Genomic DNA, 16,689 nt, shown 5'->3' on the forward strand with positions numbered 1-16,689 from the left:
TCATTCATACCATGCATCATAAAAATCAAACATAAAGAACTATCCAAAATGTCTTCTTATTAGGCAGCTTTCATATACAGCTACTGGAGGTGTTTGGTCGAGTTTATTGGTGCCAAAGGTGGTTCAACTGGTTATAATAAATCTAAAGGGTTTAGCTTATTTGTATTTTATGAGTGTGAGTCATGACAACGTAAAAGACAATAAGTGTGTTTTAAGCTGAAGTGCATAGTGTGTCTGTATAGTCTAAAAAAATGCCTAATTTTTGACAAGTATAATGTACAATTTAAAGACAACGTACAGAACATAGGTCCACTCTTTAGTTTATTGTTACCATAAGCTTTGAAAATGAGCTTGTTGACACTCTGTTAAGGGTTGACATTGATAAAAGCTATGACAGTAACAAAAAAGACAAGTACAGAGGAAAATACAACCGCATAACTGCACTTTAACAGTAACATTGTGTCTTTGTTTTCATTCAGCACATGTCTGCGCAGCTCGGTTAGAATGATAAACTGTCATCCTGCCTTTTTAGCAGGAGGTCTCAGATCGTGGCACCAGCTTGAGTTTGATTGGCTGCTTAGGTGTAAGCAGGCCCTGGATGTCCATCTCTAAGGGGATCTGGTAGGAAAGCACATGGAAAATAGGTGTTAACGATGCAAATAATTCAGTATTATTATTGTTAATGTGCAGGTTCTTATATAAAAGCAAAATGCTAAAACAGATGGATGTGTTATTTGTGGTGTTACAGCAGCAATAATATACTTGTGAGAGCTGTAGCGTGTCTTGTGCTGTGTCAGGAAGTGACTTTGATCTTTGGACAACGGCGCATGCTGCACATCTAATATTATGCAACTGTAGCGCTAGCTGTAAATAATAATTGAAATGAGCAATAACGGACGGTGAAATAAAAACCAGGACTCACCGGGGTCTCTTTACAAACGGAAAAGCTGTAACTCTGCAGAATCTCCACCACAGCAAGTTTCATCACCACCAGAGCAAATCGCATCCCAATGCAGTTCCTGGGCCCTGCCCCAAAAGGCATATATGTGTATGGATCTATGGTCTCCTTGTTTTCCTTGCTGAACCTATTTGTAACATACAATAGATTAACAAAAGAAATGAATCACAGATGAATGCAGAAACGTATTAAATGTTCAACCAATGCTTTGGCCTAAATTCATTCCTTACCTCTCAGGTCTGAACACCTCGGGTTCGGGCCACACGTCGGGGTCCCGGTGCATGGGCCACGTGGGGATCATGACAACCATATTTTTTGGAATCACAAGGCCATTTATTTCCACGGTTGCCTTGGTCACACGCTCGAGACGGGCAGCAATGGGGTACAGACGGAGAGACTCATTGATGACGCTGTCCAGGTACTCCATCTGCATCAGCTCCTGGTACTCAACGGGAGCCTGAGCAAACACACGACACACAAACTCAAGATGAGCCGAAACCTGGACTCCAAAATGTCACAATGACAGGACCCTAACTGTATATTTTTTTTTTATTTTGGTGCAAGTTTCTTTGTATGATTGACATTTTTCCTATCAACAGCTGCTGTCAGTAAAGACGTGTTCTGCAGAGGTTTGTGCTGAATCACAGGGTTGGGTTGTTGTGGGATTCTCCTGACCCCCTAGAGGCCACAAACCAAACAGGTACAGCAGCTTAAATGAGCTGTTTGCAGACGGACCTTGTTGGGGAAGGTGGAGTCAATCTCCCGCTGCAGCTTCTTCATGACATCAGGGTTCCTCGCCAGGTTGTAGGCCAAGAAAGACAGAGAGCTGCTGCTTGTTTCATATCCAGCAAAGATGAAAATCATGGCTTGCGAAAGGATCTCGTGATCGGTCAAACCTGAGAGGAGAGCGGTGAGCTGTGATTAAGGAATGTTTTACGGCGTGGAGTCGTGTGTGTGAACGCGTGGCGGAGTAGCTCACCCTTTTCCTCCACCCCCCCATTGTTTTTCTGGGAGTCAATCATCAGCTGAAGGAAGTCCACTCGACTCTGAAAGCATAAACAGTCTGTATTATTTTTCTGAATCTGCTGATGAAAGCATCAGTACGTTTGGTCAGAGGCCACTAAGAGGCGTACTGTTTGCTTGCTGCTTTCCCGGTTAGACTTGATCTTCTGCAGTGCAGCGTAGAAGAAGTCGGTCACAGACAGTGGAAAGAAGGAAAAGTCAAATTTGGTCAATATGGGACCCATAAAGGGGAAGAAGGCTGTGGAAAGACAGACAGTAAGACATTTGTCAGGGACAGAGAGAAGTCAACCGCTGCATTCGCTGATGTAAACGTCCACTAGGGCACATTTATATTTCCAGTCAGTAAAATGACAAAATTAAAAATAACAAATGAAAACCTAAACATTGAACCGTACCAACTAAGAGGAAAAGAGGGTTGAAAAAGTCAAACTTCAGCATCTTCTTGATGTTGGCGACGAACGGGTCCGAGGGGTTGTTGAGTGAGTCTATGTCAACGCTGAAGGCTGTGCTTGTCACTACATCCATGCTGTAGGGCCCAAAGAACCTAAGAAGCAGGAGATACAGGCCACACGTCACATTACACGTCACATACACATCACGGTTCATTCAGTATCTGGTGCTAAAGTCTCACTCCTTCAGCTCCAAGGGCTCATCCCTGTCGGCCTTCTTCTTCATGCTGCTAACCAGGTTGGCGGAGTGGTGCTTCATTATGCTGAACATCTGAGACAGACATGGATGGAGAAAAGAATGGGGATAAAAACTTTGTTTTTACAAATAAAAGACTTTTCCCAAATATTGGGAGAGAGCATTTGCACCTCTTTCAGTCTCCCAGAGGTAAAGGATGGAGAAAGGACGCTGCGGATCCTCCTCCACTGGTCGTCCTCAGCGATGGACACGGCGTCGTACAGCGGCCCGTTCAGCTGGAAGTTCTGTAACAGGTTTGAAGCATTTAGTTCAACTAAAAAAAAAGCAGCAATAAAGGTGTTATTGATGGCGTGTGTGTGCGTACGTACTCTTCGATTGGTGAACAATGAGTAACACTCTTTTATCAGAATAGTTTTTATCATGGCAGGGTCTGTGATACACAACACAGCCTGGCGCCCGTCAAAAATGCTGAATATGAAATGAAAAAGAACAGATGGTGAGTCGTAAAATAATAAATCACCAGTAAGAGACCTGTAGACACAGTTACTGTACAACAAACACACTCACCCCCATGTTTTCCCATATTTGTCGAAGCACTCCTGATCAAAGTTAACAAATCCCTAAGAACAAGAGAAGTAATATTATTCAATAAAAATAAACTCTTTAATAAACCAACATACTTAAACAGTCTTCCAAACTTTTATCATTTAAAAATATAAACTTTAAAGCAACCTACTCACAATAAAGTAAGTTAACACATAACACAGACTTTGGAATATTTTATAAATAGGACAAAATACTGTATTGTTGTATTATTACATCAACATGTTTAATAGAATTTCTAAATGAAATTTAATGAAACTAAAATGTTGTCATTGTAATTTTATATAGGTTTAAGTATGGTTTACAGTATTTACAAAGTCAGTTTTATATTCATTTAAATGTTAGATAATAAGTATATTAAATAGCACAAGTAAATTGTAGAATACAACATTTACCAACCTTTTTATACGCCAGCATTGTGCCTATAAACGGCAGAGGTTTGGGACCAGGGACGCCCATCTTTTTAAACACTCCATAGGGCCAATAGGCATACCTGTAGAAAACAAACGGAGATGGAAGATCAGACGACAGAGAATGCCGGCAAACTACAAATATTATACAAAGCCAATTTCCATACACTTACACAATTATTAGTGTGATTAGGGCGACCAGGAGGGTCCATGTCTCAGCAGAGAAATAGAAGAGGGGGCCCATGTCTGCTTGCTTCTTCCCGTTGATGTTTGTCCTCTTCTTGTCAGCGGTGTTGGGAGTGTCTCTGATTTCTCAAACCACGGCCGGAGCTTTTATGTCCTCCTGCTCCAACCTGTTGCGTGAGTAGGGCCAGTGTGTGAGAGTTGAACCAATGAGCGGAGGGGTTGTGAGGTGAATCATTGACAGACAGAACAGACGCATTAACAGTCTAATAACTTCAAAAAGCTGTGATGCTTTTCAGACCTACATACAAACATTTGATTTCCAGGCTGTACTCACACAAGGACATGTCCAGGCAAAACTCCACTGGATATTTCAAACTCCAGCGTTTCAGCTCTCGTCTTTCTTCTTATTTCTTTCTAAATCTAAACCAGAACAGGAAGAACAGGAAGTACCCGACCACACTCTTATGTAACACAGGGAGACCCCTCCTCCAACACAGGCACAGAAAGCAGGACAGGGATCATCTCACTTCGGACCAACACAGAGAATCATGGGGTTTCTTCCTTTCTTCTCTTTAGAAACATGGACTCTGCTGATCACATGTTTCTGCCTGTTTGTAACGTAAGGGTTGGAAAAATGCACTAAGGAACCAAATCTGTGCTGACTTTAAGGCACGTTCTCATGTTTGCTCTGCACAGGTACGGCTACTGGTCATACGGAGTCTTTGAAAAGTTGGGGATCCCTGGTCCAAAGCCAGTCATGTACTGGGGTACATTTGGTCGACTCAACAAAGTATGTATCACTACAAGTATAGACACAGCTCCCAAACACAATTACTGTGTGTACAAAGTAATATGTGTTCTCTGTTAAAGGTTTACTACTTAGCCGACGTCGCGTGTGCTCAGAAGTATGGAAGAGTGTGGGGGTGAGTCTACGCAGCTTAGAATAAGTCAGAATATGAGAAGCTACACATTATTAATGTTCCAAGGGACATTGTTCATCCTGTTTTGGATGCTCTCTCTGCAATGTGTCATCTGGAAATGCTCTATCACGTAGAAATTTACACATAACGCCCACAATCTGAGTGTGTGTCTATGTGAATGTCCAGCCTGTATGAGTTCAGGACGCCTGTGATGGCTGTGATGGATCCCGACATGTTGAAAACCATACTGGTGAAAGAATGTTTCACCTACTTCACCAACCGGAGGGTGAGAACACGCAAGATTACGCAGACTCAAAACAAAAAGTTGGAGTCGGAGTCAGGTGAAAAGTCCTCACTGATGTCGGTCTACTGATTTAATTAGTGATTTAATTGAATTAGTTACAATGAGCTAACTACACATAACCTTCATTTCCTGCTTCAGGCTCGACTGTTAGTTTTACTCCAAATGCTACTTAGCCAATACAAGACGCTACCTCCTCTATGCTCCTGCAGAACCTGCCTCTCTCAGGAGACCTCTCTGATGGGGTGTCTCTTGCTGAGAACGACCAGTGGAGGCGGATTCGTAACACCCTCTCTCCTTTCTTCAGCTCTGGTCACATAAAAGAGGTAAAAGTCTGCTCAGATGTGAGTGGATTGAAATATTTCGCCCTCAGCTTTAATGCATTTGTGTTTATTTTGCACTGTTCTTCTTCTTAAGATGTTTGGCATTATGAAACATCATTCCAAGAAACTGACCCTCAGTCTGCGGTCCAAGGTGCAGGATGGTGACACTGTTACTATGAAAGAGTGAGGAATCCACCCAGGGACTAGTTCCACACAACTTAAAAACTTCCATTATGTTGAAATTACACTACAGTTACAGTAAAACCGGACTGAAACAACAACTTCCACTGACTTGTCTTGACGTGTCTCAGCTTCTTTGGACCCTACAGCGTAGATGTGATGGGAAGTTGTGCATTCAGTGTGGACATGGACTCGATCAACAACCCGACAGGTCCCCTCATCACCCACGCCTCCAATCTGTTTAACATCTCCAAACTGCTTGTTATTGCTATAGGTACTGTTTCTGTTGACACGTCTTTCTACATATGAACAGTGATGCTTTGGAATTAAATGAATTGTGAGCTCTCTTTTTCTGTCCAGGCTGCTTTCCCTTTGTTCTTCCTCTCTTGGACCTGCTGGGTGTCTCGATTTTTCCCAAATCTTCCACCGCTTACTTTAAAACACTTCTGGAGAAGGTGAAGGGAGAACGAAATGACGTCTTGAATCAGGTTCGAACAAAACACATTTATCGTAAGAAAAAATGGTTTAATGTTCTGTCTTTGGCTGCATAAACCAGGTTTATAACCTAAAATATGAAAACGCTGTGAAGAATCAGCAACAATGCATTTAGTCCAAACACACCTCAATCTAAAACGTACAGTAAGAAGCTAGTAATTAAATGTATATCGCCTGCTTTCAGAAACTGGGAGACTTCCTTCAGCATATGATGAACTATCAGAGCACCAAGATGCATGAACCCATGAATGAGAAGCAGAGGAACGGTAATTCACATCAGCGATTTGACATTCACTGTCGTCTGCCAGCGTGTTTGAGTTCGTCCTGTCTGGGCCGACAGGTCTCACTGAGCACGAGATCCTCTCTCAAGCAACACTGTTCGTGTTCGCCGGATACGAGACAAGTGCCTCCGCTCTCGTTTTCCTGGCCTACAATTTGGCCACAAATCCTGAAGTCATGCAGCGTCTGCTGAGGGAAATAGACTCCACCTTCCCGAATAAGGTGTGCTGCTGTTATTTCAGTCCAGAATGAAACAACCTTTTAAAATTAGTGCCAGAAATCAAAGTGTGATTTGCTACAACGTTCTAGGCTCCAGTTCAATATGAAGCTCTGATGAAGATGGAATATCTGGACAGTGTGGTCAAGGAGAGTCTGAGGTATTTAAATCTGGTATCTGGTATCTGGTTGCCCACTGCATATGTGATGTCCATGTTAAACAAATACATTGAAATTAAATAATGACACTAACTGACCTTGTGAACAGGCTCTACCCTTCAGCTACACGTCTGGAACGAACTGCCAGAGAAACTGTGAAGATCAATGGAATCACAATCCCAAAGGAGATGATGGTCATGATCCCAGTGTTCGCTCTGCACCGTGACCCAGAGTTGTGGCCCGAGCCCGAAGCCTTCAAACCCGACAGGTACCGGCAGGATGTGTGCCTGGTGAAACCATACTATACAGTGAGGCTGAATATTGGTTTTTATAAACTTAAAAACACGTGAGCTGTTACATAATGATCTCATGTGTCTTTTCAGCTGTGTAAACAGAAATCTCACCTTTGAAGTGACACTTTTCTCAAAGCGCTGAACGATGACTTTGCTTTCCAAGATGTGGGTTGATTTTGACTTATCTGTGTGTTCTTCCAGGTTTAGTAAGGAGAACAAGCAGAACATTAATCCATACACTTACCTGCCCTTCGGTGCTGGGCCCAGGAACTGTTTGGGGATGCGCTTTGCCCTGGTTGTGGTCAAACTGGCCCTGGTGGAGGTTTTGCAGAACTTTGTCTTTTCCGTCTGTGAGGAGACAGAGGTGATTCATTCATACTCATATCGACACCGTTCACATCTTTGCTGTTATTTAACAAAGCACTTACCAAGTCTCTGTGTGCCATAGATCCCCCTGCAGATGGCTGCCACAACATTTATTAGTACTGCACGACCCATTAAATTAAAGCTGGTGACACGATCCAATGTCTCAGAGAACGGTGAGAAGAAGAACGAAGAGTGAGCGTCCTTTTTTTGTGTGAAAAGCTTGTAAAACCATGAAACAAACAAGTGATAGAAACACGAGATCATGTTAAAAGCGAAATAAATAAGATGAAAAATACTATGAACTGGGGGTGCTCAATAAACACATTTTGTGGCATTTACAGACTTATAGAATAGTGATAAGCCTTTGTGAAGAGGTTTGTAATGTTTAAGGAAATAAATCATTTTAAATTTAGAAGTTTCAGTGGTAATTACTGAGGAACAACACTCTTTAAAGAGGTTTCGGCCACAAATGATGACAGTACAACAGTTCCATGAAGGCATCATACAAGACTCAGTGTGATGCGTCACAACTGTGATGACTCAGGCGTTTTATGGATCTTGTTGCTGTACTTTGCCATAGGGTCCAGTTGGGTTGGGTCTTGGTTTGCTGTATTTCCCTTCAATCTGTGAGGGTGTAATAAAACATTTACAGTATATAGAGCAAATACATTATATGTACATGGATTCTAAAAATTAATATCCCCTTTAGAAAGCATTGTACAAACAAGTTTTATTACATGCCTGTTGAGGTACAATAAACAGACATTTTCATTATCATGATGTAAAAAGCTTTAAGTAATTATTTTAATGAGGGTGTTTATTTGAGTAGATAAAGCTACAAAGGGTGTCACGCAGTAGTCCTGGAAATTTCATGGGCTTATCTGGGTCACCGGTCGTCTACAGCTGGCCTTTAAAACACAAATGTGGCACTTGTCTATAATACTGAACTCAGTTGAGTTGATTGTATTTGACCTTTAATAAACTTGCTGAAATAACGCTTTTAAAAGCACGTCTGATCCCAACATGGAACCACAGGAAAAGTCCAGATTATAGCACTCTGCTTTGGCTGAACGAATGGCTGGTAATGTTTTCCTTTGCTAAATGTAAGGAAGCAAGATGTCGTGAGAAGGCAGACGTGTGGAAACATGTGACTCACTGGTCACATGGGATTTTAGGCATGTGCTACAGTAGGTGAGAAGGTATCTGCAGCTGCTATGAAGAGAGCTCACAATTGATTTGGATAGTTATGTAACATCATCTGCAAAAAACACAGACAGTCAGTTACAGCAGTTAGTGCTATGAATTACTCCTGATTTACTTTATACAAAGGCTCAGAAAATAAGTGGAAATGTTTTCTATTTTTATTATCATATAAAACAATCTGTAGAACATCACCCAAGTCACAGAGTAAACACAGGTGTGATAAAGACTGAAGAGACCAATGACATAGTAGGACATTACATAAGAGTTGGTGCACTCTTGCCTTAAATGGACTCAGTAGCAGCTTTAGCCATAAACGTTATCAGGTTTCCTCCAACGAAAAAGTCTCACAATAACCTTCAGCCTTTATAAATAAGTTGACACAACATAGAAAGAGTTCAAAGATAAAAAGAGGCACGAAAATCTCTTTCCCAGTTCTTATCTCTCTGCTCCTTTAGCCTACCTTCCTCCTTCCTCTTCCCTTTCCCTAGCCTCTCCTCTTTATCCTTGAATGGTAGTTCGACAGCATCATGATCTCTGGCTTGAAAGTGAGTAACTTTAGCCCTTTTTGTCTGTCCATACCCCAGACCTTTCTGATCTCTCTTCAGCACAGTTGGCACAGGCTGTTTTGGTCCCACTCCCTCTGGTCCCAGACCTGTCCCTGGTTTCCATCCACATCGGACCATCATCTTGTAGCTTTTGCTGGAAGGGGGAAGACAGTAGTACGGGGTGGGAGGAGGGCGCCGCAAACTAAACTGATGCAGAGTAGATGAGTGATGTGATGACAGGCTGCCGTGGTACTCACTACAACACACACTGCACCACTCAGGCTGTGGGGTACTAAAGTCAAACACAAGAGAAGATGACATGAGTGAGGGAACAGATGACAGTTTTTTTAAAACACCTTTGAGCTGACGAAGCAACTTAACACAGCACGAATTAAAGGAAAAACTGGAGCAAGGACAAACTGCCTCAGTACTGATTGTGTGGTTTAATACAGCTGATCAAATGCTATAATTACCCTCGTGAAGTTGAAGCTTAATTAGAAGTTAGAATAGTGACAGGATGAAAGCAAAGGTTGATTTAACTTTATTAACCCTCACGTCATGTCCCATTTCAGTTTACTTCAACCTGGCTCCTCTCACCTGGAATCGGTTTGTGTGTCTCTCTGTGTACTTGTTCCCCAACCGTCCAACTCCTCCAGCACATCACCGTGACCAGCTATGGAACAAAACAGAATGAATCAACTCGCCTGTGCGCTGCATGTTGACCTACTAATGAGAGCTGCGTGGTTTTACCTTCTACGGCCAGGTCTCGGGCATCCCTGCCCTGTGTATCCACCACTCCAACCCAGGCCGCTCCACGCTCCAGCAGCAGCCTCACCACCGCCCTCTGTCCTGACCAGCTGGCACACATCATGGCCGTCCAGAAGAACGTATCCTAGTGGAGAAAACACAAAGCGATTACAGTAATGCTGACCGTATGCAGTTCATATGGAAGTGACACAGCGGCAATATTGTACCTGGAAGTTGATGTTGACTGCCTTTGTGAGCAGCTCTTTGACCCCAGAGACGTCCCCCTCGTGGGCGCAGCGCAGCAACCGAAGCCCCTGGAACTCCTTCAGCCTCTCGGAAGAGCTGCTTTCTCCTCTCGGTCCACCTTCACCTTCACCGACTCCTCGTTGCACCAAAGAGTCACGTTGATCCTGATGCGTCTCAGTCCTGACTCTCCTCCTCCGTCTGCTACACACGGTGCTTCGTTGTCTCCGCTCTCTGCCGTTCACTGTCTTGATAATCGCACCCGAGGACGCGCATCGCTTTTTGTCACAGTCTGTTACGTTTTCGTAGAACAGCCTGGCCTCTTCGCCGCTCAGAACACTGGTGGGTTTACAACGGGATTGTTCCGTTTCAATACAAAATACATCCTGCTGGCTGGCAGGAGTGAAGCCTAACGTCGCCATCAAGTCAGTTGCGTGTCGAGTGGCTTAACTGCAACAATTTCACATTTCAACTAAGACTATATTTGTTAATGTAGCAAAGTTAGCTACAAGCTAATGTGGCTAAATAGCGACTTCAAATTTACTTTACTGTTCAATAAATTCGGCTGGTGAGGGCTAACGCTAACTAGTAGCGTAAGCTAACGAGCTTCAACATAGCGTAGCCTCTTTTAACATCGGTATTATACTTCAAATACACCAAAGCCTCGTATATCAACAACAATACAAATAGTCACCTCCACAAGCTGACACTACGCTTCCGGTTTATGAAACTAAGAGGAGCAAAACATGCATAACTGTGAATGCTGCCACCTGTCGGCCTGGATGCTGTACAGCTACCGCTAAAACAGAAAATAATATGGTGTCATAAAAGGCCTTGTTAGACTGGATTTTTCTGTTATACTGTGAACCAGGGAGTCTGACCCACAGCTCTGCTTTGATTATATTGGACTAACTGATGACATGTCATCAGTCCATCCCAGGGTCACATATAGTACAGTTGTACAGTATAATAGTAATTACAACACAGATTCTCACCTGCCTGAAGGTAAGAAATGACATCACCTTACATGAAGTAGTCGTGTGAATAACTGCTTTATTTTATAGAACAGTTACAAAATGTTTGGTTACATTGAAACAAAAAAATAAATAAAATAAAAGAAAGAACACGACAACTAATCAATTAGTGTCACTATGATTGTATTGGCGGCAGACTTTTTGGCAAAATTTGATGTGAAAATTCCACATGCTGGCCAGAGGTGAGTGAGATAAGCTGCACCCTCATGCAAGAGCTTGTGTTAAAGAGGACTGAAGTGTTTTGTTGATTCAGGTAATGAAGCTTGCAGAAAACAGCAAGGCAAAATAATTTAGTAATACTGCACAACCTTTGACACAATACAGCATTTTACACGTCCTCCCCCAACAATCATTAGGTACAAAATGCACTGCTTTCCTTGGCTTTTCAAGTCATACAAGACATTAAAATCATAAATCACAGTTCTTATTGGACAGTCTGCTGCATTAGGTGGCTGATTTACTTCCTGCAAATTCACAAAGCAGTAAACAAAAAAATCACCTAATTTAGGAAAATTCCAGAATGATAACTTTACATCTGAAACTTCAATGTCTTTTACACATAGCTGGTTTTTGTTTATGTTAAATATGTTTGTAGCACCAATAATCTAAAATGATCAAGTGTGGAAAGCAGATTTATATTTCAACTTGCTTCATGTGTATTGGAAGAGATGTTGACTGAACATTCTTCGTTTTAGTAAATTTAAGAACAAACATCTTTATAAATGTAGTGCTTAAAGTAGGTTACATCTGCTTATGTTAGGCTTTCAGTATAGTTTGGACTCTTATTCCTCCTTTACAATATGGCAAATTCGCATCTGAATATATTCTTATGCTACTTGCCCATATAAACATGCAAAAAAGGCAGTATGATTATTTAAAAGCAACATCATCTAGAGTAACACTTCAATTGGAAATGCAGTGACTGAGTTAGTGTGGTATCACATTAGTGGCATTTACTTATGTGTCTATTTCTGTCCCCAGTCTGTGTAAATGTCTGGCCACAGTGAGGGCAGGAGTACGGTCTTTCCCCGGTGTGAATCCTCATGTGAACATTCAGTTTGTCTTTGCTAATAAAGCGTTTGCTGCAGCAGGTGCATGCGTATGGTTTGTCTCCAGTGTGGTACCGCTGGTGCATCTTCAGCTCGGTCATGCGGCCGTAAGTTCTGCCACAGTCGGGACACTTGTAGCTGGGCCGCACCTCCCAGTGTTGTCTGCTGTGCAGCCGCAGACTGCTGTTTGACCTGAAACACTTGCTGCACTGCGGACACTGGAAGGATTTCTCGCCTGTGTGGACGTGCATGTGGAGCTTGAGGCTGGCGGCTGAGGGGAAGCCGTTGCCGCAGATGGAGCACAGGTGGCGTCGCTCCCCGGTGTGGATGGTCAAGTGCTTTTCTAGCTTATTCTTGTTCAGGAAGGTCTTCCCACAGATGGGGCAGTTTTGTGGCTGCTCTCCCTCGTGCATTGTCATGTGCTCCGTTAGCTCCATCAGTGTAGCAAAAGCATAATCGCACCTGGTGCATGAGTACGGCCTCTCCTTCTTTAACTTCCTGTGTTTGAGGCAATGTTGCTCCAACATGCCCTTGTCTTCGAAGGTCTCGATGCAGCAGGTGCACTGGTAGGGTCTCTCTTCTGTATGGGTCCGCAAGTGATATTTCAACGCTGTCAGCTGTAGAAAAACGCTGTCGCAGTAAGGACACTTGGATTCTCGCCTGTCGTGGACCAATATATGCCTCTTGTAGTGTGAAAGCTTAATGAAGTGCTTGCAGCACATTGCACAATAATACTGTTCGTGTTGGTGGCTTTGCTCATGTTTCTTCAGCGCATACTCCACCTTAAACTTCTTCCCACAGGTGTTACAAGCGTAGGACTTTTCATGAACTCCCATGTGCGCCTCCAGTTCCTCTGGGCTGTTAAAGGTTTGGTCACATTTTGGACAGGTCCCATTGTTCTCCTTCAGATGAATTTCCATGTGTTTGTTAAGGTCTTGTGGAAAGGCGAAGTTCTTCTGACAGTCAGGGCACTTGTAACGTTCACTATTTGCTGCTTTACGATGGGTCATTATGTGTCTTTTCAAATGATACATGCGACCAAACACTTTGCCACAGTCTCCACAGATGAGGCTTCGAGGACTGGACTGCTGGACCTTCTTGTGTAATTTAAGATGATTCACAAGTGTTGCTTTGTCTCTGAACTGTTTTTCACACGCAAGACATGTCAGGCCTTCCACTGCATGAGTCCTCTTGTGAGCTTTCAGTTCTAGCCAGCTACTTAGATTTTTCCCACATTTGGGGCAGATGTACTGGCCCAAGCCGTGCTGCTTCCTCAGGTGTCGGGTCATGTGGTAGGACTGGCTAAAGGTTAGAGAACAGACAGGGCAAGTAAACGGTTTCTCCTTTGTGTGCGTTCTCATGTGTCTGGCAAGTTTGTTTGATCCTCTGAAGCACCTGTTGACACAGATGGGACAGTAATGACCTTTTGTTTTTCTCTTAGAAAAGACCATTTTAGCCTTATTGCCTCCAGATTTAGCTTTATCAGATCCTTTGTCTTCTGTCTTAATAACGTTAGACTCGTCATCTATAGAATCGCCTCCACCAGAATCTGCATCACCTTCAGCAACATTGTCATTGCAATCACCACCCACATTTTTACTCAAATGAATTACACCTTGATTTATTTGCTGGAAGCTCTGTCTCCCAGTCTCTGATTGAGTTTTGTCATGTGTTTTGATGTGGCTTAAAAAAGCAACATCATCAGTGAATTTTTCATTACAGTTTGGACATGACAAAAACTCAGAAATGTGCTTCCTTTTGTGACTTTTTAGCTCTGCAAAGCTCCCAAAACTGATCCCACAGACAGAGCAGACATGTTGGTCTGCACCGTGCTGGTTCCTCAGGTGGCGGGTCATGTGGTACGACTGACTGAAGGGCATCGCACACATAGGGCAGCGGAACGGCTTCTCCTTCGTGTGCATCCTCATGTGTCTGGCAAGTTTGTGGGCATTTCTGAAGTGTCTGTTACAGATAGGACAGTGAGGACCTTTGGTTGAAGTACTGACTAAGTCTTCATTATTGTCACCCTCAACAACCACATTATTTCCACCACTGTGCTTACTAGATTTATCACAGGTTTCCTCAACCACCGTTTGTGATGATGATGATGATGAGGCCTCATTACTATCACCATCAAGATAATTGCTGGTTTCATCCAGACTAGTCTCATCCGCACTCTTGGATACATCTTCATTATCGTCACAAAACAAATTATCACTGCAAGGATTGTCTTTGTGTGACGACGGTTTTGTTGGCGCTTTTGTCAAGCTTGGTTTTGCTTTTATCCTCTTCTCTCCACGCGGAGGCCGTCCTCTCTTTCTTTGTAGGGGTGTGTCTGAATGGTCTCCAGTATCTGCACCATCCAAAGATGACATACCTTGAGGCATATGCGTCTTCTTGTGACTTTCCAGCTCTGCAAAGCTTGCTAAACTCATCCCACAGGCGTTGCAGATGTGCCGCTCGGCACTGTGCTGGTTCCTCAGGTGGCGACTCATGTGGTACGACTGGCTGAAGGACATAGAGCAGATGGGGCAGCTGAACGGTTTCTCTTTTGTGTGCGTCTTCATGTGTCTGGCGAGCTTGTTCCCATCTCTAAAGTGGCGGTCAACGCAGATAGGACAGACGGGCCCTTTTGAGTTGGTGTGGGATAAAACAAAGTCTTCATCATCAGAATTACAATCACCACAGGTCTCGTGAAAGCTTTCTGACGTTACCCTCTGAGGTGTTGAAGAGGCCCCATTATGAACATTATTTCTGGTTTCACCCAGACTAGGGTCGTCACTATCACTATAATATAACATATCGTTGCTGTAATAGTAGTTGTCTTTGTAGCTGGAGGGTTTTGTGGGAGCCTTGTTCAAAGCCGGTTGTGTTTTTGACCTTTCCTCTCCACGCCGAGGCCGTCCTCTTCTGGATTTTTTTTTGGCAGGAGGATCTAAATCATCTCCAATGTCCACACTGACCTCATGAACACCTAAGGGTTCGGATTCATTTAAAGCAGATTCAACCTCTTTACTGATAACCAATGCCATAGCCAAGGTCAGAGTGTCTTTCTCTGACAGAAGCCTGTCTCTGAGCTGTGGGCAGTTTGTTTTTGCAATCAGATGATTCAGTAAAAGTTTTTCTTTCAAGTCTCCATAGTTGCAGTGAGTCAGCAGTTCTTCTAAGGCAGAAACAAACTCATCCAAAGTCTCTCCAGGCATCTGGGCTCTCTGATGAAATTTGAGACGAGACATCTGAGATCTACCATCAGAGCTGAAATAATCTGTCAGCACTGAAATGGCTGCTGTGTATGTTGTTTCACCCTGGATCAGTGATGTGAAGATACGCTGCCCCTCTGGGCCCAGGCAGTTCTGTAAAAGCGCACACTTTGTGGAGTCCACAAGCTTGTTCTCACCAAGTACTTCGACGTACTGTTCAAAAGCTTTAATCCACTTATGCCAAGAGACAGTTGGTTCCCTGGGCACAGGTAAATAAGGAGGAGGTGGGGACATGATTATGAGCAGTGGCTCTGGGAGAAGCTCCAGAGAGCCGTTGTGTTTTGTTTTTTGTGTATTCTCATCTTGCTCCAGACTCGCATCACCCATGTTTGTGCTGTATGGATTTTTCTCCTCCAGCAATAGTCTTACTATTAGTCAGCCCAGAAAACCTGTAACACAAACAAACAAACACAAGGTCAATTGAACCAATGCTCAAACCCTATGCTGTTCAAGTACCTACAAGTCTAATTACTGAAGAGATGTTATTCTAACCCATAACATGCAGAACGGAGAGATATTATACAACGTATACGTCTAATACTGCTACTGTGTTCTGGAGAAACTACTCAGTGGAGCATGTAGTGGCTGGGCCCCCTTCAGGGGGCGGGGGCTCCGGGGCAGACGCGCTTCCTGACCGCCCCTGTCAACGGACACAGAAACGCCAAACTGCAGTATTATAAAAACAAAGCAACCACGTGACGTCTCTTCCGACGCGTTCAGCGCTTTCTAACAGTCGGTCCAGCGCACGTGACAGCGGCCTCTCGCCAACACCGCACAACCGCAAGGTGTGTTTACACACGGAGAGACACCGTTTGACGCACAACCGAGGAGGAGGAGACGAAAACTCACCGCAGCCAAACGGAGTCACAAGTCACACACGCGGAGCGGCGTCAGCGGCGGCTGCAGGTCTGCGCCGGGACGGGGCTCATTCCAGCGCCGAACTCTGATTTTATGACGGACGACGCTGCTGCGTTGCACCCGGACTCGCGCAGAAAACACAACATGAGGAGTAAATACACCCACCATGCTTGCAGTCCTTCTTCCGGACCCTACAAGAGCTCCGCGGGGTTTGTTACGCCGACCCACAGCGCCCCCTGTGGCAGGGAGGCGCAGTGCACGCGCGTCTCTTCATACAGAATTACATGCCACATATTTCTACGGGATTTCTTTACCACCATCACCTTTTTCTGTTTAATTATTTCGCTCGCGGTTATTTGATTAATACTACACATATTCAACTTCAATTTATTC

The 16,689-nt window shown here is 43.7% G+C and overlaps 4 protein-coding genes across 7 annotated transcripts; 1 reads left to right on the plus strand and 3 right to left on the minus strand.

Moving 5' to 3' along the window:
* Positions 1-304: 304 nt before the first annotated feature.
* LOC114858446 (cytochrome P450 3A40-like) lies at positions 305-4,251 on the minus strand. 2 transcript variants are annotated; one of them, XM_029155716.2, is made up of 14 exons: positions 4,160-4,251; positions 3,813-3,992; positions 3,629-3,722; positions 3,194-3,246; positions 2,995-3,094; positions 2,797-2,910; positions 2,613-2,701; positions 2,377-2,525; positions 2,092-2,219; positions 1,938-2,004; positions 1,694-1,854; positions 1,189-1,415; positions 923-1,085; positions 305-618 (listed from the first exon to the last, which is right to left on the minus strand). In XM_029155716.2, exons 2-14 carry the CDS (start codon positions 3,881-3,883, stop codon positions 529-531), a joined length of 1,506 nt encoding a protein of 501 aa, XP_029011549.1. In that variant the 5' UTR covers positions 3,884-3,992; positions 4,160-4,251; the 3' UTR covers positions 305-528. The 2 variants fall into 2 exon arrangements, with proteins under 2 accessions (XP_029011549.1, XP_040928121.1); XM_041072187.1 differs by having other exon boundaries at positions 2,797-3,094.
* LOC114858441 (cytochrome P450 3A30-like) lies at positions 4,146-7,772 on the plus strand. 2 transcript variants are annotated; one of them, XM_029155692.3, is made up of 14 exons: positions 4,146-4,444; positions 4,522-4,615; positions 4,696-4,748; positions 4,932-5,031; positions 5,259-5,372; positions 5,464-5,552; positions 5,681-5,823; positions 5,910-6,037; positions 6,229-6,310; positions 6,385-6,545; positions 6,633-6,700; positions 6,808-6,966; positions 7,193-7,355; positions 7,440-7,772. In XM_029155692.3, the coding sequence occupies exons 1-14, from the start codon at positions 4,374-4,376 to the stop codon at positions 7,551-7,553; spliced, it is 1,539 nt and encodes a 512-aa protein (XP_029011525.1). In that variant the 5' UTR covers positions 4,146-4,373; the 3' UTR covers positions 7,554-7,772. The 2 variants fall into 2 exon arrangements, with proteins under 2 accessions (XP_029011525.1, XP_029011535.1); XM_029155702.3 differs by lacking the exons at positions 4,146-4,444; positions 4,522-4,615 and having other exon boundaries at positions 4,726-4,748; positions 4,932-5,086; positions 5,188-5,372.
* Positions 7,773-8,696: 924 nt separating this feature from the next.
* On the minus strand, positions 8,697-10,833 carry gpank1 (G patch domain and ankyrin repeats 1). The gene is made up of 4 exons (XM_029155772.3): positions 10,080-10,833; positions 9,856-9,997; positions 9,703-9,778; positions 8,697-9,397 (listed from the first exon to the last, which is right to left on the minus strand). Exons 1-4 carry the CDS (start codon positions 10,515-10,517, stop codon positions 8,956-8,958), a joined length of 1,098 nt encoding a protein of 365 aa, XP_029011605.1. The 5' UTR covers positions 10,518-10,833; the 3' UTR covers positions 8,697-8,955.
* Positions 10,834-11,131: 298 nt separating this feature from the next.
* Positions 11,132-16,524, minus strand: LOC114856391 (zinc finger protein 569-like). 2 transcript variants are annotated; one of them, XM_055508737.1, is made up of 3 exons: positions 16,288-16,524; positions 14,556-15,827; positions 11,132-13,573 (listed from the first exon to the last, which is right to left on the minus strand). In XM_055508737.1, the coding sequence occupies exon 3, from the start codon at positions 13,537-13,539 to the stop codon at positions 12,073-12,075; it is 1,467 nt and encodes a 488-aa protein (XP_055364712.1). In that variant the 5' UTR covers positions 13,540-13,573; positions 14,556-15,827; positions 16,288-16,524; the 3' UTR covers positions 11,132-12,072. The 2 variants fall into 2 exon arrangements, with proteins under 2 accessions (XP_055364712.1, XP_029008158.1); XM_029152325.3 differs by having other exon boundaries at positions 11,132-15,827; positions 16,288-16,523.
* Positions 16,525-16,689: the final 165 nt, after the last annotated feature.

The sequence above is a fragment of the Betta splendens genome, chromosome 1 (genome assembly GCF_900634795.4).
Source record: "Betta splendens chromosome 1, fBetSpl5.4, whole genome shotgun sequence".
Classification (NCBI taxonomy): Eukaryota; Metazoa; Chordata; class Actinopteri; order Anabantiformes; family Osphronemidae; genus Betta; species Betta splendens.